A 16785-nucleotide genomic window follows, 5' to 3' on the forward strand; every position below is an offset into this window, starting at 1 on the left:
CTCTGGGTGCTCTGATTTCCTTATACAATCCAAAGATGTGCAGGTTAGGTGAATTGGCCATGCTAAATTGCCCATAGTGTTCAGGGATGTGTAGATTAGGTGCATTAATCAGGGGATACATAGAGTAACAGGGGTAAGGGAGTGCGTTCTGGGTACGATACTCTTTGGAGAGTCAGTGTAAATTTGTTGGGCCGAATGGCCTGTTTCCACACTGTAGGGATTCTATGATTCTGTGCTACCATTCCTACTGAATTTTTCCAGCAATTTCTGATTTTGTTGCAATATTAATGATTAGTCCTAAATATGTACAATGAGTTTGTTTTGTATCCATGCTGCGATCACAACATCATGACACTTGATGCATGTTGATGCTAAAGAATGACATTGAAGTGCCATTTCAGAATTATGGAACTCAAACGTCAGCTTCTGAATATTCACTTTTAAACTATGCATTTGTCCCCCACTTGAAGTTTTTCTTTTAACCATTGATAGACAATAACTCATAAGTCTTATTTGTCTCATTACCAACAACACATTCTGATCCCTGTGTTAATATTAACTACTGGATCAATTCTGAAAAGCTTAATGAATAAAGGAAATTTTTAAATACAAATTCTTACACCTGCTAAATAATTTTCACTTTATTTGAATAGGTCTATATTCGTTTAGACCAGCCATTGACAGCATTAAACCTTTACAAGCAAGGACTGGATTGTTTCCCAGCAGAAGTTACACTGCTTACAGGAATAGCTCGTATATACAATGTATGTATTGTACATGTCAATTCTTATTCAGAATTTTAAAACTTTGGTCAAAATGTACCGTGTTGACATTTTCTCTTAAATTTGCCATTTTATAATGCATTATTTTTTACTTTAACAGGAAATGAACAACATGGTGTCAGCCACTGAATATTACAAGAACGTTTTAAAACAAGATAATACAAATGTAGAAGCCATTGCCTGCATAGGAAGTAATCATTTTTATTCAGATCAGCCTGAGATTGCATTGCGATTCTATAGGTGAGATCAGAAGATATATCAATAACTAAATTTAGCTACAGATTATGATCATTAAGCTATTTTAATAAAACAGCCATTGTTCAGATAGGTGAACTGCTTCAATTTCCAATGGCGTATGCCTTTTTGATTTTTACTTATGAGTGCACACGCCTTGGTACTTGGTGATGAATTTTAATTCAGACTTAGCTTTAGTGGAAGCTAATAACTTACTAGGAACTGTTGCCCATTCAAAAAAAAATTGCTATTTGAAAAAGAAAGTCAGGGCTACAAGGTGATGGCATTGCTGAGTTCATAAACCTATCAATCAATACACCTTCACCTCCTGAACAGTAATCTGACAGACGCAAATGTGTTGCTGGTCAAAGCACAGCAGGTTAGGCAGCATCTCAGGAATAGAGAATTCGACGTTTCGAGCATAAGCCCTTCATCAGGAATAAGAGAGAGAGAGCCAAGCCGGCTGAGATAAAAGGTAGGGAGGAGGGACGAGGGGGAGGGACGATGGAGGTGGGATAGGTGGAAGGAGGTCAAGGTGAGGGTGATAGGCCGGAGTGGGGTGGGGGCGGAGAGGTCAGGAAGAGGATTGCAGGTTAGGAGGGCGGTGCTGAGTTGAGGGAACCGACTGAGACAAGGTGGGGGGAGGGGAAATGAGGAAGCTGGAGAAATCTGAATTCATATCTTGTGGTTGGAGGGTTCCCAGGCGGAAGATGAGGCGCTCCTCCTCCAGCCGTCGTGTAGTTGTGTTCTGCCGGTGGAGGAGTCCAAGGACCTGCATGTCCTCGGTGGAGTGGGAGGGGGAGTTAAAGTGTTGAGCCACGGGGTGATTGGGTTGGTTGGTTCGGGCGGCCCAGAGGTGTTCTCTGAAGCGTTCCGCAAGTAAGCGGCCTGTCTCACCAATATAGAGGAGGCCACATCGGGTGCAGCGGATGCAATAGATGATGTGTGTGGAGGTACAGGTGAACTTGTGGCGGATATGGAAGGATCCCTTGGGGCCTTGGAGGGAAGTGAGTGTGGAGGTGTGGGCGCAAGTTTTACATTTCCTGCGGTTGCAGGGGAAGGTGCCGGGGGTGGAGGTTGGGTTGGTGGGGGGTGTGGATCTGACAAGGGAGTCACGAAGGGAGTGGTGCTTGCGGAACGCTGATAGGGGAGGGGAGGGAAATATATCCTTGGTGGTGGGGTCCGTTTGGAGGTGGCGGAAATGGCGGCGGATAATACGTTGTATGCGCAGGTTGGTGGGGTGGTAGGTGAGAACCAGTGGGGTTCTGTCTTGGTGGCGGTTGGAGGAGCGGGGCTCAAGGGCGGAGGAGCGGGAAGTGGAGGAGATGCGGTGGAGGGCATCGTCGATCACGTCTGGGGGGAATCTGCGGTCCTTGAAGAAGGAGGCCATCTGGGTTGTGCGGTGTTGGAATTGGTCCTCCTGGGAGCAGATGCGGCGGAGACGAAGGAATTGGGAATATGGGATGGCGTTTTTACAGGGGGCAGGGTGGGAGGAGGTGTAGTCCAGGTAGCTGTGGGAGTCAGTCGGTTTATAATAGATGTCTGTGTTGAGTCGGTCGCCCGAGATAGAAATGGAAAGGTCTAGGAAGGGGAGGGAGGAGTCTGAGACAGTCCAGGTGAATTTCAGGTCGGGATGGAAGGTGTTAGTAAAGTTGATGAACTGTTCAACCTCCTCGTGGGAGCACGAGGCAGCGCCGATACAGTCATCGATGTAGCGGAGGAAAAGGTGGGGGGTGGTGCCAGTGTAGTTGCGGAAGATGGACTGTTCCACATATCCTACGAAGAGGCAGGCATAGCTGGGGCCCATGCGGGTGCCCATGGCAACTCCTTTAGTTTGGAGGAAGTGGGAGGATTGAAAAGAGAAGTTATTCAGGGTGAGGACCAGTTCAGTCAGTCGAAGGAGGGTGTCAGTGGAAGGGTACTGGTTAGTGCGGCGGGAAAGGAAGAAGCGGAGGGCTTTGAGTCCTTCGTGATGGGGGATGGAGGTGTACAGGGACTGGATGTCCATAGTGAAAATAAGGCGTTGGGGACCGGGGAAGCGAAAATCCTGGAGGAGGTAGAGGGCGTGGGTGGTGTCCCGAACGTAGGTGGGGAGTTCTTGGACTAAAGGGGACAGGACCGTGTCGAGGTATTGGGAGATGAGTTCGGTGGGGCAGGAGCAGGCTGAGACAATGGGTCGGCCGGGGCAGGCAGGTTTGTGGATTTTGGGCAGGAGGTAGAAACGGGCGGTGCGGGGTTGTGGGACTATGAGGTTGGAGGCGGTGGATGGGAGATCCCCTGAGGTGATGAGGTCCTGGATGGTCTGGGAGATGATGGTTTGGTGGTGGGAGGTGGGGTCGTGGTCAAGGGGGCGATAAGAGGAGGCGTCCGCGAGCTGGCGTTTGGCTTCAGCGGTGTACAGGTCAGTGCGCCAAACTACCACCGCGCCTCCCTTGTCTGCGGGTTTGATGGTGAGGTTGGGATTGGAGCGGAGGGAGTGGAGGGCTGCACGTTCTGAGGGTGAGAGGTTGGAGTGGGTGAGAGGGGTGGACAGGTTGAGTCGGTTGATGTCACGGCGGCAGTTGGCTATAAAGAGGTCGAGGGCGGGTAGGAGGCCTGCACGGGGTGTCCAGGTGGATGGGGTGATCCCCTCGATTCCATTTCACTTGCATACTGCATTTCATTGTAACTCTGAGGAGATTGCAGCAAGTAGTGGGAAGGCTCAACTGATTTTAATGGCTTTGCCTGATTTGACATGTTGTTTAATCTCTGCCTTATCTAACCCCTGAGCGAGCAGACTTTTTTGTTTGAGCCTGCCTCGCTAGGCTTTCTGAGTCCAGGCTTTGGCCCACAGCAGATTTGGCCTGGTTTGGAATCCATTTACACCAGAAAACCATAAGGTATAGGAGCAGAATTAGACTATTTGGCACATTGAGTCAGCTTTTCAATTCGATGAAGGCTGACATGTTACTCAACCACATTCTCCTGCTTTCTTCCCATAACCCTTGAAACCCTAAATAATCAAAGACCTATCTATTTCTGTCTTAAAAATACTTTGGACTCCACAGTCTTCTGTGCCATTGAGTTCCCCAGATTCCCCACTCTCTGGTTGAAGAAATTTTTCATCATCTCAGTTCTGAAGGATTGTCCCTTCACCCTGAGGCTGTGTCCTTTTGTCCTAGTCTCTCCTGTAAATAGAAACATTTTTTCCACATCTACTCGATCTAGGAATCTCAGTATTCAGCAAGTTTCAATTAGAGTCTCCTGCATCCTTCTAAACTCCCATCAAATACAGACCCAGAGTTCTCAACCACTCTCATTCTTGTGAACCTCCTCTGGATTTCCTCCAAGGGTAGCACATCCTTCCTTTGCTACAAGGTCCAGAACTGCTCACAATATTTCAAATTCAGTCTGACCATAGCCTTATACTGCTGCAATAGCACATCCTGCTCTTGTATTCTAGCACTGTCCCAACGAATGCTAACATTGCATTTGTCTTCCTAACTGCCAACTGAACCAGCTTGTATTCTTACCTTTGGGTCAAAATGGTAGATTAAGCAGCTGATGATGTCAACAGATGTTTGCTTATAGGAGAAATAAATTCATCTTGAGCTCTTTTGCACACATCCCAGCAAGTTAGCCATTCATAGGCCAGCAGAGTGAGTGGAAATACTGATGCAGTAAGATGTTATTATAGAAATGTGAGAAAAATAAGAAAGACTGAATACTTTGACATGAGCAATTGTTATAAATTCTTTTCATGAATTAATAAAAGGACAACTGTAAAACTTTGTAAAATGAAAACAGATTATAATGACTCCCTATATGAAAATCTAAAATATTGGGCATTTTTCACGCAGAGGGTGCTTCCAGAGGAAATAGTGGAGGCAGATACAATTATAATATTTTAAAGGCACCTGAAAGGGTATATGATTAGGAAGAGTTTAGAGGGAGAAGGGCCAAATGATGGCAAATGGGGCTAGGTCAGTTTGGAATGTCTGACCAACATGAACAAATTGGATCAAAGGGTCTATATCTGTGCTCTCTGACTCTATTAATTCATGTTGTACGTTTTGCTTGTTATGCAAAGAGTTCAATGTTTTTGGTTTTGGAATTATGTTGAAAAGATTCTCTTTTCTGCAGGCGACTTCTCCAAATGGGTGTTTATAATTGTCAGCTCTTCAACAACCTAGGGCTGTGCTGCTTTTATGCACAGCAGTATGATATGACTCTGAGCTCATTTCAAAGAGCACTTGCACTGGCTGTGAATGATGAGGAAGTGGCTGACGTATGGTACAATCTTGGCCATGTAGCAGTGGTATGTGAATTCATTACACAAATTATTATAGCTTTCTTTCCAATTACATCGAATATAAATAAGGAAATTAGATCCTCAGGGGTTGTGACAGAGTAGATTCTGAAAGGATGCTTTCTCCTTGTAAAAGAGACTAGAACAGGGAGTGCAGCTCAAGATTAAGAAATCCGGTTTTTAAGAATGAGATGAGGACAGTTTTTTCCCTGCACATCCTTAGTATAAAGAATTATTTCCCCCAGAAAACAGTTGAGAATTGGTCATTGAATTTATGCAGGGTTGAGTTAGTGTTTCAACAGACAAGGAAGTCAAGGTTTATGTAGAGTAGAGATGAAAGTAGAATTGAGATCAGCCATGATTTTTTTGAATGACGGATCAGGCTCGAAGGGCTGAATGGCATACTCCTATTCTGATGTCTTTTTCTCCTCTAGACAAATGCCAGTGTTAATACTCTTAAACTAAATTGAATTAACACAGTTGTAAGCCTTAGTGGTTCAGAAAAGTGAGTGATGGAAAGTAGTAAATTAATATTAATGGATATATGAAATATGATTGTGGTACAGTTATCACAATTAAAACAAGATTTGTAATTAGGAATTTAATAGTAATAGTTCTGGTAGTCTTTTTCGGATTAATTATCCTTGTATGTTCTATACATTTATTCAGATGACTGCTCATTAATCTATTTCCAGCAGTATTTAAATAATTGGTTATGAAGGCAGTGAAATACACAAACTTTATTAGAAGATTTTGTGAATCATTTTGCATCATAACTTCTTTTAAAAATAGCAAGTACTGCTGAAATGCATTTATGATAATATTGACCTTCAGTTTGTTTGATTTTTATCAAAAATATTTAAGAAATTATAATTTATTTAAGATATAACAGTAATTGTTATATCCATGCTTCTAAATCTGAGTCAGCATTGCTGAGGGTAGTGACATGAGGAAGAAATCAATCTCTTAACATCACTGACATAAAGCCAACATGATTTAACTCCCGGGCATCAGTTCAATGTAATTTTTTAGAATATCTGACCGCCTGATTGTTTGTTGAGGAAATGGACAGTTGGCCCACTTTCATGGTAAAATTGCCAGCAGGATGCTCAAGACATTTAAAGCAACAATACACTGTTGAATGGATTTGCATTCCTTGCTTTCACACACAAAATAGAGACTTTCTGAAATCAATTCATTTCAGACTGTCCAATGCCTTTCTGGAGAAAGTGATGGGAGAGGTCTGGACAAAGAGAGAAGGATTATTCCTTAAGTTCTGCAAGTATGTCTCCTAAAACACTGCAGCAAAACTTGACTTAGGATGTTGAGAGGGTCATGTCTATCAGCATAATCCACAGGACATGGATGCAGTGAGGAATAGGTTCATCTATGTCAAGAAGTAAGAATGAGCACACTTCATATGTCCTGTCCTTTTACATGCAACATTCCTTTTCTCTGGTTACCCCATTTCCCTCTACTCCATGACCCCTTGAGCATCCTGTCACAAGGACACACTCAAGCTCCTTCCTTTCTTCTTTTGAGGCATAAAGTCATCCTGTGTTGTCTTCACAACAGACACGAACATCATTATCTTTTCATACTGTGGCACTTGCAAACCAGTAACTTCTTACAGGATTCCTTCCTCACTGTATATTCCACACAATTGCACTCAGCAGGAATGCATATTTCCCCACTTGGTTTTTCAATAACATGCACATCCTCTTTTCCTGCAGGAAAAAATAGTGCAATCTCGTGTAGAGAATCAACATATGGGAGGCAGCAACTGACATTGCAGCTTTAACATAATGGGTCACAACATCCTGAAGATCAATACCCAAGCTAAACCATTAGTGCCAGAGAGGTCAAACTTTAACTGGACACCTGCATTTTACCCAAATCACTGGGCTGAGTTGTGAAGTGCTGGAGTCCACTACCCCATGCCCTGTCCCAATTATCATTAATAACCTAAAGTGAAGTTTCAGATTTTCATTGACATGAAATCCCACCTCAGAGCTGCCAACTAATCAGAGGGTTAGGATTTGGGTCAGTGTTTGGGGTCTCAACAGGTGCCAAGCTGTTGGTACCACTGACATGGCCAACATTTTTTGTTCATCCCTAATCGCTCTTTCAGAGGTATTGACTTTTTGAATGTGACTTACAGCCTTTTCAATGCCAATTTAGAAGGTAGCTTTGAGTTAACCATACTGTCATGGGCCTAGAGCCACATCTACAGCAGACCAAGTAAGAATGGCAGGATTCTTAAACCAACTTAGTGAACCAAGTTAGGTTTTTTAAATAGGCAAGTAAGTTTGTCACTGCCCATGTTGATTGTTAGGTTTTTATTCTAGATTTATTTAATTAATTGCACTGAAGTATTAGAAAATATTTACATAAGTAAATGGACTGTTTTGCATAACAGATCCATGCTGTTGTTATGTTCCACACAATGAATTCCAATGTTACTTTTTTAAACTGTATAATGAATTGTTTACAGTAAATTGCAATTTCAGGTTGTTTTATGACATGTGATGTTATGATTTAATATTTGTGGAATTGAGTTTCATGGATTGTGAAGATAGCTAATATTTTTAAAAAGTCAATGTGAAACCTTTTTTCCATTTCATTTGTTGAACACCAAACAGTTCCAGGCATTTGATGATCTTAATGCTGAAGCTCCCTTCAAGGAAAACCACTCACAATTTTTTGGGCTTTCTGGTTGTTCTGTTTGAACAATGTTTTGCATGTTTAGAAATGGCTTTGGATGTTTAATTGAGGAAGCTTGCCATGAAAGGAGCTGCTCAGCTCATGTCTCTTGATTCTGAAGTACTGTTAGTGCTAAATCCAATGTGAGACTGGATTGTACTCTTGAAAACCAACTGAAAGTCCTTTCCATACTGTGTTTCCTGAGCAAACAACATCTGTTAAGATCCCAGAGAAAATTGCCAAATTGGACACAACGGCCTACATATTGCCAGACTGACAGCCATCTGAACATTTCACACCACATCATTTTGGGGCAACCTGTGGTAGAGCCCACCAGGAAACAGACAATTCTGGGTTTGATGTATAATGAGCCAGACTTGCTTTGGGAGGGTAAGATGAAGAAATTCATAGAGGTTAGTGACCACAACATGATAGAATTCACCCTGCAATTTAAGAGGGAGAAGCTAGAATCAGATGTAATGTTATTACAACTGAGTAAAGGTAATTACAAAAACATGAGGGAGGAGCTGGCCCAGAGTTCATTGGAAGGACAGCCTAGCAGGGAAGACAATAGAGCAACAGTGGCAAGAGAGTTTGTGGGTAATTTGGCAGCCACAACAGAATTTCACTCCAAGTAAGAAGAAACATACTCAGGTGAGGACAAGGGACAGCTTAAAAGCAAAAGTAAAAGCATACAATGTTATGAAGATTAGTGGGAAGTAATAAGGTTAGGAAACCTTTTAAAGGCTGGGAGAGAACAACAAAACAGCAGTAAGTGGGGAGAAGATGCAATATAAGCATAAGCTAGCAAGTAATATATAAGAAGGTTACAAAGGTTTTTTTTGAGATACATAAAAGGTAAAAGAGGCAAGAGTGGGCACTGGACCACTGGAAAATGGGGCTGGAGAAGTAGTAATGGGGAACAAAAAAACAGCAGAGGAACTGAATAGTTACTTTGCTTCAGTCTTCACAGTGGAAAACACCAGTGGCATTGCAGAACTTCAAAAGAGTCACGGAGCAAAGATGAGTGTCGTGGCCTTCACTGGAATAGCTGAAAGATGTAAAAGTGGATAGATCATCCAGACCAGACTACACCCCAGGGTTATGAAAGAGAGAGCTATGGAGATTGTAGAGGCATTGGTGGTGATTTTTCAGATATCATTAGAGTCAAGAGGGTCCCAGGGACCTGGAAAATAGTGAACACAACAACCCTGTTAAGAAGAGAGGAGGGTAGAAGACTGGAAATTATAGGACGGTTAGCCTGACTTCAGACATTGATAAGATTTTAGAATCCATTATAAGGAAGAGATGGCTGAGTATTGAAAATGCATGGTAAAATAGGAATGAGTTGGCAAGTTTGATCAAGGGGAGATCGTGCTTGACAAATCTGTTAGAATTCTTTAGAGGATGTAACAAGCAAGGATTTCCAGAAGGCCTTTTAAAAATGCTGCAGAGGAGGCTGCTAAATAAAATTAGAGCACATGGAGGTAGGGGCAAGGAATTGGCATGGATAGAGGATTGACAGACGAGCAGAAGGCAGAGGGTGAGGAAAAGGGTCTTTTTCAGGCAACCAGTGACTGGTGGAGTTCTGTAGTTGTCACTTTGGGGACCACAACTATTCATGTTATACATTAGCGATCTGGCCAAAGGAACTGAGAGCATTGTTGCTAAGTTTGCAGATGACACAAAGATACGTGGAGGGACACAGGTACTGTTAAGTGGAGACGATGCAGAAGGAATTGGACAGTCTAGGAGAGAGGGCAAACAAGTGGCAGATGGAATACAATGTGGGAAAGTGTGAGGTTATGCACTCTGATAGGAAGTAAAGGGGCATAGATTAGCTTCTAACCCAGGAAAGGTTTCAGAAATCTGAAGCACAACGAGAGATACAAGTTTTAATCCAGGGTTCTTTTAACGTGTAAGTTTAGTTGGCAGTTCAGAAGGCATGTGCAATTTCAGCATTCATTTCGCGAGTGGTAGAATAAAGTGGCGTGGATGTAGTGCTGAGGCTATATAAAGCTCTGCTAGAATTGCATTTTAAGTATTGTAATCAGTTTTAGATCCTGTATCTAAAGAAGGATTTGCTAGCCTTGCGGATCCAGAGGACGTTCACAAGAATGAACGCAAGGATGAAGGGCTTGTCATATGAGGAGCAGGTGAGAATTCGGAGTCTGTATTCGATGGAGTTTAGAAGGATGAGGAGAGAGAATCTCATTGAAATTTACAGAATACTGAGAGGCCTGAATAGAGTGGATGGGGATAAGAGTTTCCCCTTGGTTTCCACCTGAGGCACAGCCTCTGAATAAAAGGATGATCCTTTAGAACTGAGAAGGAGAAAAATCTATACTCTTATGAACTCATTGCCACAGAGGGCTGTGGAGCCCAAGTCATTGAGTATATTTAAGAGAAATAGATAGGTTCTTGATTAGTAAGGGAATCAAAGGTTAGGGGGAGAAGGAGGGAGAATGGAGCTGAGAAACCTGCATCAGTCATGGTGTATGCTAGTGAGGCTAGGAACAGAGAGTGAATGCAGCTGAACACGTGGCTGCAGAACTGGTGTAAGAGGGAGGGCTTCAGATACGTGGATCATTGGTATACCTTCTGGGGAAGGTGGGAGCTGTACAAGGAGGACAGGTTGCACCTGAACTGGAGGGGCACCAATATCCTGGGCCGGAGGTTTGCTGGAGCTCTTAGAGAGGGTTTAAACTAGTTTGGCAGGGGGATGGGAACCAGAGCTATCAATCAGAGGATGGGGTAGTTGGTCAACAGGCAGATACAGTGTGCAGAGGTCAATGAGGAAGGATAGACAGTTGATAGGGCAAAGTTGCAGTCGGTGTGATGGATTGATGTGTGATGATTTTAAAGCAAGAAGTGTCAGGAATAAAGGTGATGAACTTTGAGCATGGATCCATACTTGGAGCTACAGTGTTGTTGCCTTTACAGATACTTAGGTATCACGGGGCAGGAATGATTGCTGGATGTTCTGGGGTTTACATGTTTCAAAAGGAACAGGAAGGGAGATAAAAAAAGTTTGGGGGGTGGCATTGCTAATCAGGGATAGTATCACAGTTGCAGAAAGGAAGGCTACCGAGGAGGGTTTGTCTACTGAGTCATTATGGATGGAAGTCAAAAACAGGAAAGGAGCAGTCACTTTATTGTGGAGTTTTCTATGGACTCCCAATAGCAACAGAGAGGAGCAGATTGGGCAGCAGATTTTGGAAAGGTGCAGAAGTAACAGGGTTGTTGTAATGGGTGACTTCAACTTCCCTAAAATTGATTGGAACCTCCTTAGTGCAAATAGTTTGGATGGAGCAGATTTTATAAGGTGTGTCCAGGAAGGATTCCTGACTCAATATGTAGATAGGCTGACTAGAGGGGAGGCCATTTTGGATTTGGTGCTTGACAACGGACTGGGTCAGGTGTCAGATCTCTTAGTGGGAGAGCATTTTGTGATACTGACCTTAACAATACTTATGGAGAGGCATAGGAGCAGACGGTATGAGAAAGTATTTAATTGGAGGAGGGGGAATTACAGTGCTATTAGGCACGAACTGTGGAGCATTAATTGGAAGCAGACATTCTCAGGGAACTGCATGATAGAAATATGGAAGTTGTTTAGGGAGCACCTGCTGTAAGTGCTGGATAGGTTTGCCCCACTGAGGCAAGGAAGGGATGGTAGTGTAAAAGAACCTTGGATGATAAGAGATATGGAACATCTAGTCATGAAGAAGAAGGAAGCTTATTTAAGGTTGAGAAAGCAAGGATCAGACAGGCTCTGGAGAGCTACAAGGTAACCAAGAAAGAACTGAAGAATAAATTTAGGAGAGTGCAAATGGGACATGAAAATGTCTTGGACTATAGGATTAAGGAAAACCTCAAGGCATTGTACACTTATGCGAGGAACAAGAGGATGGCCAGATCGGGGATAGTGAAGGGAACTTGTGCCTGGAGTCGGAGGAGGTAGGGGAGGTCCTTAATGAATACTTCGCTTCAGTATTCACTAGTGAGAGGGACCCTTGTCATTTGTGAGGACAGCGTGAAACAGGTCGATATGCTCGAACAGGTTGATGTTAAAAAGGAGGATGTACTGGAAAGTTTGTAAAACATGTGGATAGATAAGTCCCCGGCCAGACTTGATATACCTAAGATTACGATGGGAAGCTTTGGGAAGAGTTTGCTGCACTTTTGGCAATGATCTTTGCATCCTCATTCTCCGCTGGAGTAGTACCAGATGATTGAAGGGTGGTAAATGTTATTCCCTTGTTCAAGAAAGGGAAGAGGGATAACCCAAGGAATTACAGACCAGTCAGTCTTACGTCGCTGCTGGGCAAATTGTTGGAGAGAATTCTGATTGTTTGGAAAAACATAGCTTGATTAGAGATAGTCAGCATGGCTTTGTGAGGGGCAGGTCACGCCTCACAAAACTTATTGAATTCTTTGAGGATGTGACAAAACTCATTGATGAAAGTAGAACAGTGCATGTGGTATATATGGATTTTAGCAAAGTGTTTGATAAGGTGGAGCAAAGAAGGATGAGAGGTGACCTGATAGAGGTGTACAAGATGATGACAGGCATTGGTAGACTGGACAGCCAGAGACTTTTTCCCAGGGTGGAAATGGCTATCACAAGGAGGCATAATTTTAGGGTGATAGGAATGCACTGTCAGCAGTGATAATGGATTCAGAGACATGAGGGACATTTAAGTGACTCTTGGATAGGCACATGGATGATAGTAAAATGTAGGGTATGTCGGTTAGTTTGATCTTAGTATAAGATAAAAAGTCGGCACGACGTCAAGGGCTGAAGGGCCTGTATTATGCTGTACTGTTGTATGTTCTATGATCAAATTGTGGAGCAGACTCAATTAGCCAAATACTCTAATTGTGCTTCTATATCATATGGTTTTATGATCTTTGGAGACATCTTGACTAAAAATAATTTTTTCTCAGTGAATCTCTGCACAGAAATCCATTTTTTTTTCCTGTTTTCTTGGTGTGACCAGGTGTTTGTGTTTTTGATGGTTATGTGTGGTAAAACATACAGCAACCCTTCATTTGTAACTGGATATCATGTTGCCTTTCTTTTTAGGGAATAGGAGATATGAATTTGGCCTACCAATGTTTTAAACTGGCACTAGCCAACAACAATGATCATGCAGAAGCTTATAACAATTTAGCTGTCCTGGAGGTGCACAAAGGTCATTATGAACAGGTGAGTTGCCAAAGTTGTCATGTATGTAGGAAAAAGATACTTTAGAAGTAAACCATTCACTTATTCCATGACTCTATTCTTCATTTTTATTTTTAGGCTCGGGGGTTTCTACAAACAGCTGCAGCACTGGCTCCTCATATGTATGAACTGCATTATAACTTTGCTGCACTTTCAGATAAGGTAACAATACAAGCACAGAATTATTGCACCGAAGAGGGATGCCAGTTGGCTCATTGGCTGCAGCAACTCTCCAATGAGTAATTCACTCAGTGTCATTTTCCTGCCTTCTCCCTGTAATCTGCACAGGGTTTCCTTTACAAATAGACATCCCATTCCCTATTTAATGTCTCAATTGAAAATACCTCCACCACAATCTCAAGCAGCACATTCCAGATTCGAACTGCTCATTTCATGAGAAAGCGATTTCATCATATAACTTGTCTTTTTCACAAATTACTTTATAGCCTTGTGCTCTCATTCTTGAATTTTCACAATTGGGAATATTTTCTCCTAATTTGTTCAGACCTCTTATGAATTTAAATGCTTCAATCCAATCTCTTCTTAAGGTTCTTTTCTCCAATGGAAACAGTCCCAGTTTCCCCAATAGATCTTCATGACTGAAATTTCTCATCCTGAGAACCATTCTAGTAAACCCTAATCCACACGCTCTGTCCAATATCTTCACATTCTTCCTAAAGTGCATCAAAGCTGGATGCATTACTTTAGCTGAAGCTGCGCTAGTGTCTTTGAGTTCAACATAACCTCCATATTGTTGTATGCTATGTCCCTGTTATCCCTGTGCTCCTGCACACCACTTGGATCTAAGCAAAGATATACTGGCAATGAAGGCTGTCCAGAGAAAGTTTGTTAGGTTGATTCCGGGAATATGACAGACAAATTCTTGAAACATTATAAGATTCTTGGGCAGTCTTGACAAGATGGACATGGGGTAGTTGCTTCTCCTTTTGTAAGAGTCCAGAACCAGAGGGTATAATCCTACATGACCGTCTTTATCCAGGAATATTTATCATCGAGTCCTAAGTCCTGTCCTTTCGTGAGTCACTTCTCCGTTATAGCTTTTGTAGATATTTTTAATCCACCTGTTCAAATATGTTGTGACACATCTCTGGAGCAGGCAGGACTTGAATCCAGGCTTTCTAACCTAACAGTAGGAACGTTACCATGCATCCGAGAGCCCTTCATAGCTGCTATATTCCTAGTTTCATTACGTTTAATTGTAACTTTCAAAAATCTGGGCAGTTCTACTTTAAGATGTTTACCAATGATTAATCTTTAGAAATAATCATACAAAATCTGATCTGCATTTTTAAAGATCCCACTCCCTCCCTGTTAGTGACCTGCTCAAAAGAGTCAGTTAGTATTTGGATATGTGAGGAAGGAAGCCTGCTCAGTTATGGTATGTCCCCTAATTTTTACTTTAGTTTGGCTATGCCAGATGGGGAAAAGAGTTAAAATCAAAGCTTTTGAGCATGTTGTCAAGCCATGGGAAATAGACTGTTTAGCAAAGTGTCCAGTCCAATACTCCTAGGGCTAAGTCACTTTTATGAACAGACTTGAGATGTTCTGCAAAGCAGTTACCTGGTCTGCAATTGCTCCAACAGAGGAAACTGCATGGCAACCAATAAAGACTGTTCACTTGCTGATAATCTAAAAATACAGAGTTAAACCTTGATGTTTGCCTTAGGAACTAAATAAAACTAGAATATTTGCCAATACTTGCTTTGAACACTTGCACGGCGAAGTATCTTGATGGATGATCTACATTACACTGACATCTGTTTGTCTCTTCCAGGTTGGAGACCTTCAGAGCAGTTATATAGCTGCGCAGAAATCAGCAGCTGCGTTCCCAGAACATGTTGACACTCAGCAATTAATCAAGCAATTGCAACAACACTTTGCCATGCTTTAACTGTAACCATGATGCAATGATCTTGGGATTTTTTTGTTGTTATGTGAGATATTTACATAATTCAGATACTGCATGATGTGGCAGTACAATTGTTAGTTCCATAATCTTAGCTTTCTACCTCATACTGAGGCTCAGGGATGCATTTTCACTTTGGATGCAGGGAACTGGGAGTCAGAACTGCCCCAAACTCACCCACCGGGTGGGAGATACAGTCTACCTTTGGGATTTTGACAGGGGCACTCCATTAAAGTTGCTTTTGTCACATTTCTATTCCAGTTAAGGTCTGTGGGCAGGGTAACAGGGTTGAAAGTAGTAAAAAGTAACCAAGAGAGCACTTCAGCATGGAAGCACTCATCACCCCTTCTTAATCATAAAAGCAGCTGAGGTACCACTGTGATTGGGAGGATGTAGCTGAATCGTAATTATAGTGACCTTTGGCTGTACCCATATCCAAGCAAGCAAGGAAGGCTTACCCGGTGCAGTGAAAAATTGGCCATTTGCTGGAGAGCCACCTCCATACAGTAAACAGGCCCTTGCTGGCATTACCTCTCCCACCACAATTGCATCAGGAAGCTGGTAGCTAACAGGAAAATCCCAGGCCCCTGAGCATGTCACTTCCAAACACAAACACTGAGGAATCGAGGCAGGAACCTCTGCTTCCAGCCTTGGTGGAGTTTAAAAATTCAATCTCCAGTTCATCAAATGTGCAATGAATATGAGAATTATGGATTTAGATTAGTGGAGCTATTGAAACTATTTTTGTGCTCACTGTGTGCATGTCAATCAGTGCCAGAGTAAAGCCAATAACTGATATAGCAACAGTAGTTTTGGTTGTATTGTACAAAATATTTGACATATAGTAAATGTCTTAATACAGCTGTCATGTTGACTTACCTGCTGATAGCATGGGAGGCAGGCCATCTGATTGAGGGTAATCTGAAAGTAGATTAAAACATTCAAAGAAGATTTTATATTAGTATTTTGAAAATCCAAGAACCCTCACAAAGATCACAGCATAATATTCATAGTTAAGATACAATTTCATATCATTCCTTTTAAAGGAGGCACCATTTTGTTAATTTTTGTATATTCAAATTCTATTTCTCATAAAGAACCAGTTATAGTCCAGCAAGTGAAAATGTGTTTGTGATGGTATTTCAACCTGTTTTGTAAAGGAAGTTGTACAGTAACCATCTAAATAAAAACGCTAAATAAAGATTTGGCTTGTATCAACTGTTGTTATCACAGGCAATATTAAAAATGTGTTTCCTACAGATGGCTGTTGCTGCAGTGTTTTCTTTTACTTGAAAATAATTTGCATTTATACAGCTTCTTTCATGTCCCCTAAAACAATGCAACATGTTCACTGGCAGTGAATTACATTTGAAGTGTTGTTATTAAATGACCATTTCAGCTATATAGTATTTTCTGAGGGATAAATTTTGGCAGGAGTGTAGTGCTATTATTCAAATTGTATTATTTTTAATACATTGCTGTGCTGATAGATGAGGCAAGACAGATATTTTATGAACTTTTGGGTTCTGAATGAGTTAACAGAACACAAAGGTGAGGCAGGGCAAGGTAGTGATGCTGTGAGCACCCATGTAGGTATAGTGAGTGACTTCTAAGATGGAGA

General features: G+C 42.1%; 1 protein-coding gene across 2 annotated transcripts in view; it reads left to right on the forward strand.

Moving 5' to 3' along the window:
* The window catches only part of ttc8 (tetratricopeptide repeat domain 8), a 61656-nt gene extending 45265 nt beyond the window's left edge, over positions 1-16391 (forward strand). For both annotated transcript variants that reach the window (XM_060828521.1, XM_060828522.1), the window contains 6 exons: positions 654-764; positions 883-1022; positions 5139-5313; positions 13097-13219; positions 13316-13399; positions 15033-16391. In XM_060828521.1, the coding sequence (XP_060684504.1) occupies positions 654-764; positions 883-1022; positions 5139-5313; positions 13097-13219; positions 13316-13399; positions 15033-15149 (750 nt within the window). In that variant the 3' untranslated portion in view covers positions 15150-16391. The remainder of the gene's footprint in view (positions 1-653; positions 765-882; positions 1023-5138; positions 5314-13096; positions 13220-13315; positions 13400-15032) is intronic.
* Positions 16392-16785: the final 394 nt, after the last annotated feature.

Source organism: Hemiscyllium ocellatum, chromosome 8, assembly GCF_020745735.1.
Source record: "Hemiscyllium ocellatum isolate sHemOce1 chromosome 8, sHemOce1.pat.X.cur, whole genome shotgun sequence".
NCBI classification, from domain to species: Eukaryota; Metazoa; Chordata; class Chondrichthyes; order Orectolobiformes; family Hemiscylliidae; genus Hemiscyllium; species Hemiscyllium ocellatum.